Consider the following 19284-nt stretch of genomic DNA (forward strand, 5'->3'; position numbering starts at 1 on the left):
TTCACAAAACTGAATAAGTAGTATTTCCCAAAGTTCTGTGAGATGGAAATAAATGTTCCTTAAAAGGGTTCTGTGGTCAAATAAGCCAGGGACCAGCTACATAAGTAAAAGCTGAAGAGGTTCCTCTCCAGCAGGAATTTATAATTTTTAATAAGTATGCAACATTTCCTGAAATTTTTTTTGGTCCTATGCAACACCTATTAATATCTCTGGAAACACAGTTTCAGAGATGCTGGGTTAGTAGGAACTAGGAATTCCCATGGAGGAGGCTATGAAAAAAAAGCATAATGTGGCCCTCTTCACGCCTTTGAAAGTAATGTCAGTCAAGGACTTGTTATTGTTCTTCTTCCGTCCTCAGGAGCTGGGTTTGGCACCTGGTCACAATAGTGCGTTGGATGTGGGATCCGATGGTCAGATCTCCTGGGTGATTCTGATAGCACTATGGGCCAGGTGAGGTGGAATTAATAATCCCTCTGAAAATCTGTCTCTGAGGCTTCTCTGTGGCTTTTTCCCCCTCTTTTCACCTTCCATTTTAAGGAAATACCACTGAAGGTTAACCCCCTAAATAAAACAAACCAACCAACCATCCAACCAACCAACCAACCAACCAACCAAAATGTCTTGCCAGTCATTGTGAGGGAGTTCTGTGGACCCTCTGAGACTTCTTCTTTGCTGTCATTCCTCTTAAGTTACTCTAAAGGCTACCTTGCTCTCTTCCTATTCCTCCCTTCCCTGTACATCTTGGGATGTGTGTGTGTGTGTGTGTGTGTGTGTGTTCAGCCTTTTGAGGTCTTTCCGTTGCTCTGAGAGAGTTGGAGTGTGTTAGCTCTCTGGCCTCGGGAGCTGGAGTTGCTCAGCCTGCCCTGGGGCAGTATGAGTCAGATTCCTCAGCCCAGTAGGCCTGCTTCTCCATAGCTGTAATACTTCTTACCCTCTTTTTTTGAAATGAAAGAAAAACTTCTGCACCTGGCAGATAGTGGTTGACAACTCTACCGTGTACATACTCTCTCATCCTGCCAAAATAGTAGTGGATTTTTGAGCGTTTGGCAGCTAAAAGGATCACATACCACCCTACTTCCCCCGGTGGTGGGTGAAGTGCCTGTGCTTTGCTCTGTGAAGGTCTTGCTGTGGCTTTAAGATGTGATCAGAGTAGCCTCAGGCCAACCTAACCTCCTGAATAGGACTGCCAGAAAAAAACACAGTAATATTCTTCATGACAAAAGGAGAGGAGAGGGCGGTGAGCACACAATGGAGTACGCAGATACTGTATACCTGAAACTTATATAATGTTATCAACCAATATTACTCTTATAAATTTAATTAAAATTAAAAAAACAAAATAATTTTGTACAAATAATTTTTTAGTATAAGTAATGTACCATGCAATATTTGGGACATACAATAAAACACTATTTGCTGTTTATCTGAAATTCAAATTTAATGCAAGTATCCTGTATTTTTATTTGCTAAATCTGACAACCCTGCTCTTAGAGAATCTGGAAACTGGAGGTCAAGGAGAAATCAAGAATTGATAGAAGATAAAAGTTTATGTCAAGTCTATTCTTCTTGCTTTTCTTCTGGTTTCCCTTTTCCCTCTCCAGGGACTACAACGTTTAGTTTTGTTTTCCCTTCATCACTGTTCCCTCCACTTCATACACTACTTTGTCGGTGTATATTTCTACACCAATTGACTGTCTAAAGCTGTGGAGGATCAGGGGTGGATAGTATTGTTTGGCATGTGCCTTCCATCTCAATTTCAATGTACTGTATCTATTTCCCACTCTGTGCCCTAGGACTTCCTGTGGGGGGTGGGTGGCAGGGATTCTCCATGAGCAGTATGTCAACTGGAAGAGAGTGAGAGTGGCCCCCCTTCAACAGAGGCCCAGGGGCCCTTTGGAAAGTGAGGTTGCTGTTGTAAAAGTATGGGGACTGTAGGAGCCAACTGGCCTGTGTGCATGTGTGTCCTTTGTCCTTGCGTAGAGTCCCTGAGCTTTCCCAGAGGCAGTCAAATGGAAGTACTTATTGTCCAGTCTTGGGTGTTGTGACTGATGCTGCTGGGGTACTCACAAGGCTTCATGGTTGAAAGGAGCTAGAAACACGACTATTACCTATGCTCCTGGGAACTTTCTGTTTAGGTACTGAAGCCTTTTAAATTGGCTTTTAGCTCTGGCTGGGTTGAGCACTGGCCTGTGAATTGAAGGGTCACCAGTTCAATTCCCAGTCAGGGCACATGCCTGGGCTGTGGGCCAGGTCCCCAGTTAGAGGTGTGTGAGAGGAAACCAATCCATGTCTTTCTCTCCCCTTCCCCTCTCTCTAGAAATGAATAAATAAAATCTTTAAAAAATGAATTGGCTTTTAATTAAAAATAAATAAGTAAAAATCAACCAATGTAATTTACCATATTAACAAACTTTTAAAAAACTATATAATCATATCAATAGATGCAGAAAAAGCACTTAATATGAACATACCATCCATTCCTGATAAAAAATAACTCTCAACAAATAGTAATATAAAGGGACCTCCTGAAAAATCTTTCCGCTTACATCATACATAATCATACTTAATAGTAAAAGACTGAATGTTTTCTCCCTAAGATCAAGAACAAGACAGAGATGTCTGTTTTCGCCATTTCCATTCATCCTTGTGTTGGAGTGAAATCAGGCAATAAGAAGAAAGAAAAGGTAACCAAATTACAAAGGAAGAAGTAAAACTCTCTTTACAGACTATCTGATCATCTTGAATTCCTTCCACCAAGGACATTTCTAGGACACTAGACTAGGGTTTCTCAGTCCAGATCTATTAAGCCAGCTAATTCTATGTTTGGGGATGGGGAGACCACAGTGGTGCTTGTATTATGCATTATAGGATGTTTAGCAGCACCCCTGGACTCTGCTCACGAGATATCTATAGCATTCCTCCCCATGCCCACCTCCTATAGCTGCAACAACTACATTTATGTTAAGACATTGTGAAAGGTCCTGCGGTGGGAAAATACTCACTGCCCTGCCCACATTGAAAACTACTGTTCAAGAGTTGAGGTAAAGAGTACCGTAGATTACAGCAATTTAAAAACGAAGGCAGTTAGAATATGACAGCAGTGTTAGAAAACTGAAACATAATAAATGCCTGAGCTACATTAACAAGCAGTAAGCTTGGAGTGGAAGGGGTAGCACAATAAGACTTCAATCTCACTTGGATGATAGGATAGAACAGAATAGGAGCTCAAGTTTTGGTGTATAATTATCAGAAAACGTAAGGCTATGTTTACTCAGAAGTGTGTCATAATGGCTGGATTTTCTGACTCCAACGAATCTCCAGATAAAAATAACTTGAATAAGTAGAACTTCATGAACTGTGCTTTGATTTGAGTCTCGTCTTGATAAGCATGAACTTAGGTGGCCTTCCTGATCCCCAGAAATATGTCAGCACCCACACGGAGGATACAGAGGACTACATAGCACATTTGGCTCCATCAGTATGACAGGGCGGCAGAGCACTCAAGGACGACGAGGAGAGGCATTCAAGTTAAATGTGCAGTTATAAAGAGGGTCCTGCCACAGTTCCTAGAAACAGAGACTCTTCCTCTGGAACGTAGATAAAGGCATAGTGAAGATGACTGGAATGTGCCATTCTACCTCTAGCTGGCAGCTATGTTTGTTGTTTTTTTTATTTACAAGGTATAGTGTTAATCATTGTAACATGCTAACATTTTGTCTTGCTTTGTATCTTAATACACTTTAATTATTGGAGGTTGATATATGCAATAGCAAGTAATAGATTGAAATAATTTACCTTGGGATGAAAAGCAAAACACATTCCAGGAGCCTGTCGAGATATCAAAGCTTCACCCTTCTTTTCCTTTTCCCCTCCTCTTTTGTTGCTGCCAGAACTAGTTCGCTTCAGACGCATCAAATCTTTATTTCAAGAAAAAAATACATAATATTACATTTCCGAGGTTCCCCAAGGTTTTCAAATTACGGAGGTGCACAGGTTTTTATTTTCTTCATGGGGAAACTGTGATATTGCTATTAGATCTGTTTTTTTCATGGCTCTGAAAATAGAAGGTTTTAAGAGTTTTCCCTGGGACCAGGATGGGGTTTTTAGCAGTTAGAAGAATGTAGGATGGTGAGTGGACCATGGACATACCAGGGAAAGAAAATCAACTGCCATGTGACTTCACACATGTACGTTGTTTCTGCGACATCTGTGCCACAGTTCCGGGCAATTATAGGGACAACTGTCAAAGGTTCTGAACTGATTTTTAAAATGATGCAGGGCAGAGAAAAAAGAAAAGAAAAAAGACAGGGAGAGAATAGGGGAAAAGGCTTTCTGTCCTGGAAAAGTAAGTATCCAAATATAATAGTGTTTGAGAGTGTTACTAGTTCAACTGAAATTCTAAATCGTCCCCAAACCACTTTGATTATTAAAATTATTTTAGAAGGGTAAAAGAAAAAGGAAAAAAATGTGTGTCTTATTTACCACATGAGAAAGTATTGTAGATATGTATCTTATCTGCAAATAATGATCTCTGCCTTCTTTTGCATGTGATTTGATTAAAATTAGTGAACACCAGAACTACATGCTTAGAAAAACAATGACCAAGACCACTTTTCTTTTCTTTTCTTATTTAGCAAAACCAACATTTGCTACCTCTTACACAGGGTTTACTAGGAATTTTTAATTCAGTGCATAACAAGAGAAACAAAACTTGAAATAAGCACATCTTTAATGTACTTTTTACCATGGCAGTCCAGTCCTTTCCGTATAACCCATTTGGAGATTCTCCCGTCTGCGGATATAGAAACGAGTATTTCTCTCTTGTCATCGCCTGTCGTCCCTCGGTCTTGTTCTATCCACTGTAGCTGCCACACGGGCCCCAGATGCTTTTGAGGGGACTCACTGAGACAGGGAAAAGTAGTAAAGATAGGATCATTACAATATTGTTTTAAAAACTTGGAGTACAAGTGATAAGGATAGCTCTGGAGAACCATGACCTACTCATAGAATGATGCCTTTATTGTTCAAAACTAGACTTTTACTTAAAACATTTTGAAAAACAGAAAAAATAATTATTTTGACACTTAGTATTCACTGTTGTTTTTCTCATTTCTTAAAAAACCCTTTTACTGACTTTAATTATATTGGTTGTCATAACGAATACAAAAGCAAGTTATTCCTTCTCAAAACCTAGTTATTTCATTTACTCTATCCCTTTTACTTTTTCCTAGTTGTCTAAATTTAGTTTATTTGAGACATACTGAATATATATGTAAGGATCTTTATCTTTTTCATAGCTTCAATGGATAAGTTGTTTTGATTTTACTCACTTCTCAGTGAATTTTAAAATCATTTGTCAGATTATTGACTTTTTTCTATCAGATTAATGGGTCACTCTGTTCCTAATAGTGAATCCCTTAACTATTTTTATGCAAAATTTCCAAAATAATTATTCTGAATCTTTTTAAAATCATAGATACCACTAATTATTTGGTAAAACTTTTGGATGCTCTTCCTGGAAATAACCAGAGAAGCCAGCACTTACAAAACTATGCAAATAATTTCAAAGTTTAGGAACCCCTTCTTTAATGCCTATTTCCATCAAGTTTCAACCAAGTTTATTCAAACACTAACATAAATATTCTATCTCTTTATTGCCCCATTGATAATTTGGTTTATTACAAAAACCCAACATATTCAGTATCTTTTCCCCTTAACTTTTTTATTTTCTCAGTATGACTCATTCCTTTTTTCTTTTAAAAATTCTGTATCTCTTTTTTCAACATTAAATTTATTGAGGTGACACTGGTTAATAAAATTGTATACATTTTCAAATGTACAAGTCTATAATACATCATCTATATATTGCATTGTGTGTTTACATTTATTTCATTCCTTCATTCTTAATCAAACACTTACGGTCATTCTGTTACCTATATAGTTTTGTTTTTTTTTTAATTGTTGTTCAATTACAGATGTCTATATTTTCTCCCCACCCCTCCTATCTAATATCATGTGTACAAATGTACTGAGCATTTGTACACATGATATTAGATACAAAAAGTAAGACTTAATCCTTGCCCTCGAAGGGCTTACTTACAGCCCCCTCCGGAAGATGATATATATGTAAATGACTTTTGTACAGATGTGCTGTGATACACGTGCTGTGAGACATGTGTGTAGAGGATGCACAAAGGAAAGAAATGGGAATCTTCCCTTCAGGAGGTGACACCGCAGGAGTCAAGAGTACAAACTTTCGGTTATAAGATGAGTAAGTGCTGGAGATCTAATGGACAGCATGGTGATTACACTTAACGATACTGTACCGTATACTTGAAGTTTGCACAGAGAGTGGACCGTAAGTGTTCTCATCACACACACACACACAAAGGGACTATGTGAGGTGGTGGATGTGTTAATTCATTTGACTGTGGTCATGACTTCACAATGTATACATATATTCAATCATCACATTGTGCACCTTTAAAAATCACATTGTGCAACCTAAGTATATGTAATTTTTCTGCTTATACCTCAATAAAGCTGAGAAAAAATATTTTTTAAAAAAGAGTAAGTATAAACTGTCAAGCCAAAGGAAGTCTGTTGGTGAGGTGGGCAGAGAAGATGATGAAGGAGATATTAGGATAAAGCATTCAGCTGGAGAGACAGTATGAGGAATTATTAAATGTTAGAAAAATAATGGCATCGCTCTCAATAACAACATATATCTTCACCCAAAACCAAATAACATTAAGCAATTTTTCCCTCTCCCTAAGGAAGTATGCGCTACACATTTCTCTAACCCTGGCACTCTCACCTGCTGTCCAGGACCGCAACGTTACTGTTGCTCTGCACATTATAAATTGCAACGGTGCCATTGTGATGGCCAACTGCTAAAAGATTCGGTGCTCCGATGGAAAAATCCACAGCAGTAACTCCATATGGGCTCTGATAAACACGTTCTGGCCACTAGACAAAACAGTAGTATATTACATTTAAAACTTGGTTTGGTAGGCCACGGGAGATGGGGCATGGTGCTGGCTGAACTGTAGCCTCGTGGCAGTGGGGATGTAAGAGTTAGTCTACATTTGGTTACTCTTCTCTTCCTAACTGCCAGTATAGGGGTGAAAGAAGCCTCCTTTCCTCTCCTTTCCTCTTCCTCTGAAGATTTGATGAATCTTCAGAGCTCAGTAATTTTAAGAAATGCAGGATGGGCTTTTACAATACTTATCATATTTTGGCAGTCTTTCAGTGGGATTTGTATGATCATCACAGGTCTACCTTAAGGAAACAAATAATGAACTCCAAACAAATTATCTAGCATATATTCCCATCTTTGAGTATCTGTTTCAGACATTTGGGTTATCTAATAATTTCTAAGCAATAGATAGAAGAAGCTCCAAAACTCTCTAAGGTACTTTCTTCTACAACCCTGTCAAAAGTTTTCCTGTTTTGTCTTAATGTCTGATCTAAATGCTTTCTTGTTTTTAACACCCTACATGGGAAAGAAGACAACCTACCGATGATGAATCTTACAGCAATCCTCCCACATGGTTAAAATTGCTTCTTCCTTTCTTTCATGCTGTAGAAACCCATCTTCCTAACAGACTTGGAATATTTATAAAAACTCTATTTTTATATGCTCTTCTGATCCTTTTCTAAGTTTTTCTCCTTACATTTCTGTTCTGAGTTAAAAATAAATATAAAGCTATAAGCTAACAAATTGACAAGGACTGTTTAGCAAAAAAAAAAGACTGATCTTTAGTTACTCTCTTTGAAAAATTTATGGCAATAAAATGGTCATAGTAATGTGTTTTTATATCACTTGAAAATAGTAGAAATCTATCTTAGAAGGTGATAAGGAGTTGTTCATATATTAAGAAACAATCCAGTATTAAATGAAACAATTTTCAAAGGATTTTCATTTGCAAATTCACTCTTTGTAGTTAGCAGTGATAAAAAAATAATGGTTCAACTTTGGATCATCGGATCTAACAGCATATAGTAGATGCTCAAAAAATATTTATTAATGAATTTATAAATATATAGAAATGAATTTATAAATGAATTTATCTTATATCAACAAGAATAAATTTTAATTGTTATGTATTTAATTGTTATGTATTTAATTGCTTGTATTTCAAGCAAGTGATTATTTGCTTGAAAAATTGTCTTGACTTTGTTTAATTATTACATACAACTATCTATTTTATGATAATTGTATCATCATTAATTAAATACAACTGGGTCTTATTCCTGTTTGGGTTACCATGGGATTCTTTATTGACCAGCAGCAAGCCAATCCTTTTTTTTGTTCTTTAAATCCAAAATGACCATAGCCAACTGCCAAAAGGTCCTGAAAACCAGAAAAATATATTTAATATAAGAGAGTGTCACATACTAATATTCCAAATGTATAAAGATGCATATAAATAATCTACAAGATGTTCTCAAGTATAGTTTCCCCCCTTTTTTTGTTGTTATTCAGTCACGGTTGTCCCCATTCCCCCCATCAAGTATAGTTTTATAAAGACAAATCCATACTAAAAGTATCCTCTTTCATTAAAAATAATATACATAATTTAAATTACATGCTATTTAGGTTTCAACAAAAATGATTATAGACATTCTATTTTAATAACCATAACAACTATCCTATTTTCACATAGTATTTTAAAAGATGTAGATATAAAATAATAAGGCTAATTCTTATACATAGTACAATTCAAACATATAAATGAGTTTTGATCACTTTAAAAATACACTAAGTATTTATTCCCAAGGTATTGCCATTACATAAAGGGATTTTGGAATAACTAGTTGAAAATCATGTCTTCGGAAGCAGTGTATATACCCCAGGAGAAAATAAGTCTCAGTACTCTATAATCATCTCTTTTTTACAAGCAAACATACCGTTCCCCAGCTTGATGATTCATCGAATTTGTCTAACGATGAGTTTTAGCAGTGTAGTGGTTAAGAGCAAGAGACCTGGAAGCAGATGTGTGGGTTTGAACGCTAGCTGTTTCACTCACGTTGCATAACCTTAGGCAAGTTGTTTATCCTTTCTGTGCTTCAATTTTCTCATCAACATAATGGGGAAATTAATACCTAACTTGCAGAGTTTTTGTGTAAATACAAGTAAAATGCTTATAATGTGCCCGGTACATAGTAAGTACTATTTAAGTACTATTATTAATAGTGATAGCATTTTAAGGAATCTCAAAATTATTTTGCACATTTTCACTGTTACTGGATGAAGTATATACTTCTGAACATAATTAATTTAAGGAGAATACAAATTGGGGTACTTGAGTTTGGTAAATGTTAAAATAAATCAATTATATACTATTTTCTAGTTCGATTCTCAGTATCTGATACAGGTTCACAGAATGTCATGTCCCGAGTACATCTCCTAAAATAACAATGGTAATGTTTTTATATTAAAGGAGAAAAATATTTTTTGTAACTATTTGCATTTCCCCCTCTTTGAAACATAAACTATGTGTAGAGGCATTCTAAAACTAGGGGTTCAAGGACTTGACAATGGCCCTTAAATGCTGGAGGTTAGATTATTAAAATATTCAATAACTTACTGGATTTGTTTTATTCCAGGCAAGGCTGCTCACATTAAGGCCTTTGGTTAAGTCACAGGAAAAGGACCAGAGTCGTTCCAAATTGGCTGGTATTATTGATTGTTCTGCATCTATTTCTATTTCTTCTTCTTCCTTCTTAAATTCTTCTTCTATCTCTTCAATTTTTTCACCTTCTGAAAAGTCTTCAGGCTCTTCAGGTTCTGGTTCTAAAATAAGATCAAACAAAAAGGTTATTGTCTTGTATACCTGTGGGAGCCGGCCAAAGGCTCCAAACAGCGTCTCCATCTACCACTGACCCTACGAGCACCACTGAATCTGCAGGATCATATGGTTACAGGGAACCATGAATCACTGCCTGGCCTGTTGCAGAATCTTCTATTGTTCTGGGGCCCCCTCAAAGCTAGCAGCTTTTCAGGTCACTTGACCAATGGGCCAGAGTGCCACATTCAAAGGGGGAATATGTTGCCTCCAAAATGCAAAGAGACCCACTAGGTCTCATGTCTCTTTTTTGATTGTAAGAGGAGCTGGATGAAAGTATCTCTCGACATACTCCACACCACAGGCAGTTTAACTGAGGTGAAAGGTCCCTGAACTTTTGCAAGATTTATATCTCACACAGACATGCAAATGTCTTACCAGTAAGTCTAGTTCTTGTTCACTAGGTCCAGTCAGCATGATGCCATCAGTATAACGGACCAGTGTGATATCTTGTTGAAGGGAAAGTTCCCTGCAGACTAAATCATGACATAAAGCTGAAGAATTGATATACTCCTGTGTAAGACAGTAAAGGTGTATCGTTGGCCTAGCAAGTCAAAAGCAAATACTTCTGGTGGTTTTTACCAATAGGTATTGAAAAAAAAAAAGTACTCATTGTATCAATAACTACACACCAGGTACTAAGGAATGTGTTAATTTGCTTAGGCAAGGAAACCTCGTCTGGAACAGGAGCTGCAATTGGAGTCACCATCTGGCTAAATTTGCAATAACCCCACTGTTATTCTCCAAGATTCATGTGTTTTCCACACAAACCAGGTAGAGGAGTTGAATGGAAGATGTGGTAAGAATCAATGCTCCTGCATCTTTCACGTCCCTGACGGTGGCATTAATCTCCGAAATCCCTCCAGAAGTATGGTATTGCTCTGGTTTGCTGTTTTTGTAGGTAGAGGCAGCTCCAGTGGCTTTCACTTAGCCATTTCCTACCGTAATAGCCCTTACTCCACAGGTCAACAATCATATGTGGAGATTCTGCCATTGGCTGAAAATTTCTCTTCAAACACATTCTGGAACAGGGCAAATAACCACTGGGTGGGTTCAGTGACCCACTGCACCCACTGTGAGATGGGCCTGAGCTGAAGCCCCATTGTTCACCTGACTTCTGTATGTCCTTACGCTCTGACTAGTGGACCACAGTGATGTTTTGGGTCTTTGGGAGTTAGTGTCAGTTCAGAGCCAGCATCCAGTAATCCTTGGAATTCTAGTAAAAGACTCTAGTCCCTATGGAAGAAATATTAACAGGATACATTTTGCACTACACTGCCAAGGGGATCCCTTCTCAAAAGGATCCAGTCTCCCCTTTATTCAATGAGTTCTGGGTTATAAACTGGTTAGAAATCGGTTGAGGGATTATGACTTTGGGTGTTTCAAGTTAAGACTTCTGTTCACTTGACCTAGAATTCTTCTGCCTATACAGATCAAGTAAGACTTTAGGAAGAAACTACTTATTATGGGTTGAATTGTGTTTCCACAAAATTAATATATTAAAACCCTAACCTCCAGTACCTCAGAATATACTGGTATTTGGAGACAAGGGCTTTAAAGAGGTGATTACATTAAAATAAGGCTGCTGGTATGGGTCCTATTCCAATACGACTGGTATCCTTATAAAAACAAGAAATGTAGATATACTGAGAGACCCAAGGGGTGCACTTGCAGAGAAAAGGCCATGTAAAGAGAGCAAGAGGGTGACCATCCGCAAGTCAAGGAGGCCTAAGAGGAAATCAACCCTGCTTGCACCTTGATCTAGGACTTCCTGCCTCCAGAACTTTGAGATATAAATTTCTATTGTTTACACCACCCAGTTTGTGGTAATTTGTTATGGTAGCCCTAGCAACCTAATACACTATCTATCGATTTCCCTTTTAGGAGTGTCATGGTTAACTAGCCAATGCCATAGATTTCTGTGAGCCAGACTGTTCTGGTTACTGCTTTGTCTGTTATAGTAACCACGCCTACATCTTCTTCTTCTTTTTTTATTTTTTTTGGTGATTAGGTGGTGCGGCTCAGCTCCTGCTTCCTCAGGATCCAATGATCTTTATTGTATTTAATTACCCCATTCAGTGGCAGCAGTTCTTGTAATTTCTGAACTACAGAGAAGAGTGACCGCAGAGTTCTTCAAGGATACTAGTCTCTCTCTCCTTCCCCACCCCTACCCTGTAGTACGCCTGCTTGAATCTTCTTTTTGAGTGTACTTTCCTAAGCTCCAAGGGCCTGCCTTATGTCTCTGCAACTTGTTTCCTTAGCTATTTCTTCTACTGCTCACTTTTACTCCCTCTGTAACTATCTTTTCTTTTTTTAAATTAAATGTATTGGGGTGACCCCGGCCAACAGGATCATATAGGTTTGAAATGTAACTTTTTTTTTAATTTAATTTTTATTGTTATTCAATTACAGTTGTATGCCTTTTATCCCCATCCCTCCACCCCACCCCAGCTGAACCCACCTCCCTCCCCCACCTCCACCCTCCCCCTTGGTTTTGTCCATGTGTCCTTTATAGTAGTTCCTGTAATCCCCTCTTCCCACTTTTTATAATTTCAAATGTAACTCTCTTATAATTTGAAAAAAAGGATGTAGGAGCTCCCCCTCACAATTTTTTTTCTTACAATGCGGTGAAAAGTGTGTTATCTGTACCCTCCTGGAGTGGATGATAAGGTCAACAAGATAATTCACTCTGACATTCCAATGTCCCTAAGCCTTTGAATACCTATCTCTACAGTATACTGGGTTAGTTCTGACATTTCAACTCATTTAGTGAAGGCCACATTTTGGTCTGTTATTAGAAAACCAAAACAAACAAACAAACAAACTGTTAGAGCCACTTCTAATCTCTTGAGCTACAACACTAAATCCAGAATCTCTGCTTAATGGATTCATATAACAATTTTGGCCTGATCTGACTTTATATTCCTTCCATTATTATCCTGCACCCTTAATACCCATTCCCATATGTATTCCCCAGGTGTCTGCCTGTATGAATTGGAAAAATCAGCAGTCAGTTCTCCAGGAAGTCAGAGTAACCCAAAATGTGTATGTACCTAACAATTTCAAAATATATAAAACAAAAAATAATAAATCTAAAGGGAGAAATAAACAAATCCACAGCTACAGTTGGAGATTTTAACACTCCTCTCTCAATAACTGATAGAATGAGTAGGTAGAAAATCAGTAAGGATACAGATAACCTGAACATCAGTATCAACCAACTTAACCAGACTGACATTTATAAAGCACTCTGGCCCAAAACACCAGAATACATATTCTTCTCAAGTGCCATACACATTCTTTAAGATAGACCATATTATGGACCATAAAACAACCTTAGCAAATCTAAAAAAAAAAATAGAAGTCATACAAGGTATAATTTATGAATAAAAATAAATAAATAAATAATTTTTTAAAAAAGGTATAATTTAGGGCCACAGTGGAATTAAAGTAGAAATATATAACAGAAAGATAGCTAGAGAATCCCAAAATATTTGAGTATATTAATAATATACCCAGATATTTATAAATAACATGTGTCAATAAAAAAGTCTCATAAGGAATTTAAAAATATTTTTAATAAAATGAAAATACAACATAATCAAATTTTACAAAATTGAACCAAAGCAGTATCTAAAAGGCACATATTAGAAAAGAAGAAAGTTAAATATGCTATGTCTGACATATGAACCATCCATTCCATGCCGAGGTATTGACCTAAGGGAAATGAAAGCAAATGTCCACACAAAGACTTGTACAAAAATGTTCATACAAACTTTATTTGTAAGGGCCCCAAACTGGAAACCAATATCAATCAACAGGTGAAAGGATAATCACAGTGCAGGATATTCACACAATGGAATACAAGTCAGTAATAAAAGAAATGAACTACTGATCCATGCAACAACGTAAGTGAATCTAAAAATAATGTTTTAAATATTATATTTATTCATTTTTAGAGAGAAGGGAAAGGAGGGAGAAAGAGAGGGAGAAAAACATCAATGTGTGGTTGCCTGTTATATGTCCCCAACTGGGGACCAGCCCACAACCCAGGCATGTTCTCTGCCTGGGAATCGAATTAGCGACCCTTTGGTTCACAGGCTGGCACTCAATCCACTGACCTACACCAGCCAGGGCTGAATCTAAAACTAATTTCCCTGAATGAAAAGAAATTAGATAAAAGAGTGCATAATGAATAATTAAATTTCTACATAATTCTAGAAAATATGAACTAATCCATGGAGTGATATACACCTACCCAATAGCCCAATAATTCCATCTCTAAGTATTTACCCAAGAGAAATGAAAGCATATGTACACAAAAAGACATATATCAATGATCATAGAGCCTTAATCCACAATATCCAAAACTGGAAACAGTCCAGATAGCTAGCAATAGATAAATGAATATACAAATCATTATGGTATATTCACAAAATGAAACTATTTGGCAAAAAATAAACTACTTATATACGCATCAACCTAGATGAATCTCAAAAACATTTAGTGAAAGAAGCCAGACACCAAAGAATATTCACTCTATGAACCCACTTATATGACACACCCAAACAGCTGATCCATGGTAAGAGAAAACAGGTTAATGCCTTCTAGTAGGGAGGGGTGAGGTTTAACTGGAACACAGCACAAAGGATTGATGGACATATTGTCTATTTCAATTAGGGTATTAGTTACACAGGTTTATATATTTTCAAAATGTATCAAACTATACAGTTAAAATATACTTGTGTGTAAATCTTCTCTCATTAAAATTATTTCTATGGCATTTCCATTTCTGAGATACATTTAAAGAAGTGATCTATCAATAATTTTTAAAATATCAAAATGCACAATATAAAGTAAATTTCAACCTTATAACTTCAAATATAGGGTTAAAAGTACACACGTATGGCGAAAGTGTTAAATAGCAACCTAATACAAAAGAAGGGATGTAGTTTTTCATACTCTTGGATATATGTAAGCAAAAGGTTTTCAACGATTTGTCACACATGCTATTTTGTAAAATATTTTTTTGATGTAGGCATATAGAAGTTTGATTTTTGACTTGAGGGATCACAAAAGATTTCATGAGGCAGTTTGGCCTAATGCACACATGAAAGATGGGAATACTATAGGCGAGGGAGGAATGGGTACAAGAGAGGACTAAGCATATTTCAACCAGAGGTAAGGCAGGGATGTTTAGCTTTCATTTGGGGATTATCGGGTAAATCTACCATGGTTAACTTTTGGGGTCTCCAAAGTCATACAATGAAATAAAGTAGTCTGTGGCCAGATTGCAATTATCTTTGTATAACACATTTGAAGTTTGTAATTTATTCTAGGCAATGGGGAGTTACTGAAGGTTTTTTAGCAGTTAAATGCCATGTTCAAACCTGTGTTTATGATACATCAGCATAGCAGGATGGCAGAGTGAAAAGAGAATTGGAATGAAATCAAAAGATCTTGGTTGAATGCCTAGCTTTGCAATAGACTATATAACCTTAGAAAGTTTCTATGGCCTTTATTTTCTTCACTCAAATATTGGAAAGTTGCATTAGATCATCTCTAAAATCCTTCAAAATATTCTGAGGACACATGAGATGAGATTTGTAGCAATAAGAACAGGAAGAATGATCCTGCAATGAAATTAAGGAGAGGTAATGAAAACCAGAACCTGGGAAGTGTCAGTGGCAATTGAAAAGAAAGGTTGGATATGAGCGAATAATTTAATGCAAGGACAAGGGAGCCAGAGATGCTTATGAAGTTTTGAATCTCAGGGACTATGACTTACTGTGGGCTCTCTAGTTGGACTCTGCTGTTACTCACATGTTTAGTGCAGAAAACTACATAAACATGTATCTCATGAGTGATAACCCAGTTGAGATTAGATTTAGAAATAATAATACCATTTAATTTTAAAAATTATTTGAGCTTGTTTAAATGTGATTATTTCTTTAAATACCTTTTAAAATAGGAAGCTGCCGATAAGCTGCAAGTTTGGGCTGAAATATATTTTCCATTAGAACCCGTTCCATGAAAAATAAGTCCTGCTGAAACTTTTCAGATTTTAATATTGTATCTGAGTGGTCTTCTTGATCATGCATTTTAGCCAGAATTACATTTTCTATTTCCATTATAGAACTAGCTTCACTATCTATAAAATACAAACATAATGTTATGATAAAATAATACAAATAATATTACATAATTCATACATTCTAAATATTTAAAAAATGACATTTTGTCATCACTATTTGTTTTCTTCCAGTTCTCACCAACTTTAATAGCCATTTATTGAATATCCTTTATATACCAAGCACATGCAAGATATACATTTATCATCACATTTTGAAATTACCAACCACTCAAAAATGTACTGTCTTTCAATAGATAATTTTTACCTCTCTACATTTTCATTCCAATTAAAATAAGATAATGAATCTTCAGATGAAGGTCTGATCTGATTATTGCTTTATATGAATATTATACAACTGTGTTAATTTTTTATTGATGCTATAATAAATTATCAAAAACAGTGGTTAAAAACATGCAAATTTACTGCCTTAAAGTACTGTAGGTTAGAGGTCTGGATGCAGGTCTCACTAGACTAAAACCAAGAAGTCAATAGGGTTATGTTCCTTTCCAGAGGCTCTAGAGGAGAATTCATTTCCTTGTCTTCTCCGGCTTCTAGGCCACCCACACCTGTCCCCCATCTTCAAAGTCAGCCACACTACCTCTCTCTGACCACAGCCGGGAAAGGTCCTCCACATTTAAGTACACATGTGATTAGATAGGGCCCATGCAGATAATCAAGATAATCTCCTCCTCTGAAGATCTTTACTCAGTCACATCTGGAAAGTCTTTTTTGCTATGTGAGGTAATATATTTACAGGTTCCAGGAATTGGGATGTGTACCACATGACTTAGCACACTCTTATTTTAAAAACCAAATAATGGGCAGTCCTGCATCCATGAAAATGGCATAGGCACATTTTTGCCTGTTTTTCCTTCTAAACACAACTAAAAACCCTGGAATAGATGTATATATGGCTGACGTAAGAAAGATAAATATACACATACATATATACATACACACATACATACGTGTGTGTGTGTATAACATAAGAAAGCTTTAAAAGTCTTTGGAAGAAGACGAAGCAACTAGAGTCCTCAGGGCCCAAGGAATGACAGTTGTGAATTCTCTGGGTTTTCTTATTGCCACATATATTCCAAACATGGAGCTGAAGAAGCCAGCACTTGGAAACACAAATACATGCAGACAAAGAAAAGTCTAAAAAGAAGCCACCTCCCTCTAGCCAGAGGACCAGGAAAAAGACAACCTTGCAAGATAGAAAACTTTTATGTATAACTACTCTACTCCAGACAAATAGCACAGGGAAAAACTCCCATGCCATAAAGGCCAAGTGAGGATCCTAGACTTTCACCGGTGCCAGGCTATAACAAGGTATCCCAAACTCCCAGCCTTACAGTGGGTATCATGTCATGGAAGGCTCAGTGGGGAACTAGGACCTTCATGCCTATCAAACATAATGACCAATTGGGAAACATGGAATTTCACACCCACCTGGAAGTAACAAGGTGACCCTCCTCCCAACTAGAATAGTCAGAGTTAGTCTGGTAAATAAGAACTTACATCACTGCTCAACAGTAATGAGGCCAACTCCCATTCTGTGGTGTCAACTGAGGCCTCTTATGGAACAGTAATGAGACTCCCTATCCCTCCCAATGATGGAGCTATCAATGGAAGCCAGAGATCCCCACCCAGTTCCACCCAGCAGTAATGAGAAGACCCCATCCCTTAATGTGATTGGAGGCCAAGTAGAAAACATGGACTTCTACCTCACCTGACAGCAATGAAGCAGTGAACTCCTCTTTCCCTTGTCAAAACAGTGTCAAATAAAGCCTGCTAAGGAAAGGTTTAAAGAAGATCCTGACTTTCATAATATAATACCCCAAATTTCCTGGTTTCGACTAAACATCATTCATCATACCAAGAACCAAGAAAATCTCAGCTTAAATTTAAAAAAAGGACAATCAGTAGACAGTAATATTAAGATGACAAATGTTTAAATTATCTGACAGTTTAAAGCAGCCATCATAAAAATGTTTTAATGAATATTTATGAACACATTTGAAGCAAATGAAATAACAGAAAATATCATAAAAGAAATAAAAAGTTGTAGTAAATCAACAAAAGAACCAAATGAAAATTTTAGAACTGAAGAAGACAATGACTAAAATTTTAAAATTAAGCAGGTGTTTTGACAGCAGAATAGAGTCACTCAGCTTAAGGAGAAAACAAGAGAAATTACCTATCTGAAAAACAGAAGAAAAAGAGTCTGAAAAAAAATAAACAGAACCTCAGAGAAATAAACAAACAAACCAAATAACATTCAGATCACTGGCACGCCAGAAGGAGAGAAGAAAGAGGAAGGAACTGAAAAGTATGCGAAGAAATAATAGCTGAAAATTTCCAAAATTTAGCGAAGAAGAATGACACACAGATACAAGAAACTAAGTAAACTGAAAAGAGGATAAATACAAAGAAATCGCACCAAGACACATTATACTCAAACTTCTGAAAAGGGAAAACAAAAACTAAAACATCAAGGAAGCAGTGAGAAAGAATTTCCCCTTATATAAAGGGGAAATTTTCTGAGTAACAGCAGATTTCTCACCAGAACTCATGGAGGCCAGAAAGAAGTAACACAGATTGAGTGTTGAAAGAGAAGAACTGTTCACCCCAGAGTTTTATACCCTCTGAAAGTATTCTATGGGATGAAAGGGAAAGTTAAAGTATTACCAGATAAAGGAATATTAAGAGAATTTGCTGCCAGTAGATCTTCCCTAAGAATGGCTAAAGGAAGTTCTATGTACAGAAAGGAAATGATAAAAGAAGGAATACTGAAACATCAAAGGGAACACAGAGCAGTAGGTAAATGTGGATGAATACAATACACTCTCCTTTTCTTGAGGTTTCTTAACTATGTTTGATACTGTCAACTACTGTCTGATGTAGTTCTAAATGTAAAAATATTTCTACTAGATATTTAGAGGAAATATATAAATAGGGAAGAGTAAAAAGATACAAGGCAGGTAAGATTTCTATACTTTAACCAACAAAATATCAAAACCAGTGCATTATGATGCTATGTATGTATAATGCCATATATAAAGCAACACTAAAAAAGCTAGACAAAACTCAAAAACATTATAAATAAATTAAAGTGAAATTGTAAAATAAAATTTTGAATTACCAACATGAATGATGGAGAAAAAGAGAGAAACAAAACCAGACAGAACAAATAAAAGACAAATATTAGCAGACTTGAGCCTTACTGTATCTATAACTACATTAAATACAAATGCTCTAAATATACCAATTAAAGTCAGAAACTGACATAGATTAAGATCA

The 19284-nt window shown here is 36.5% G+C and overlaps 1 protein-coding gene across 1 annotated transcript in view; it reads right to left on the minus strand.

Moving 5' to 3' along the window:
- DNAI4 (dynein axonemal intermediate chain 4) overlaps nucleotides 1–19284 on the minus strand; it is a 74130-nt gene that overhangs the window by 15408 nt on the left and 39438 nt on the right. The window contains 6 exon segments of the mRNA XM_045199382.2: nucleotides 3796–3917; nucleotides 4745–4902; nucleotides 6818–6969; nucleotides 8270–8356; nucleotides 9594–9799; nucleotides 15811–16002. Coding sequence (XP_045055317.1) covers nucleotides 3796–3917; nucleotides 4745–4902; nucleotides 6818–6969; nucleotides 8270–8356; nucleotides 9594–9799; nucleotides 15811–16002 — 917 coding nt within the window.

The sequence above is a fragment of the Desmodus rotundus genome, chromosome 3 (genome assembly GCF_022682495.2).
Source record: "Desmodus rotundus isolate HL8 chromosome 3, HLdesRot8A.1, whole genome shotgun sequence".
NCBI lineage: Eukaryota > Metazoa > Chordata > Mammalia > Chiroptera > Phyllostomidae > Desmodus > Desmodus rotundus.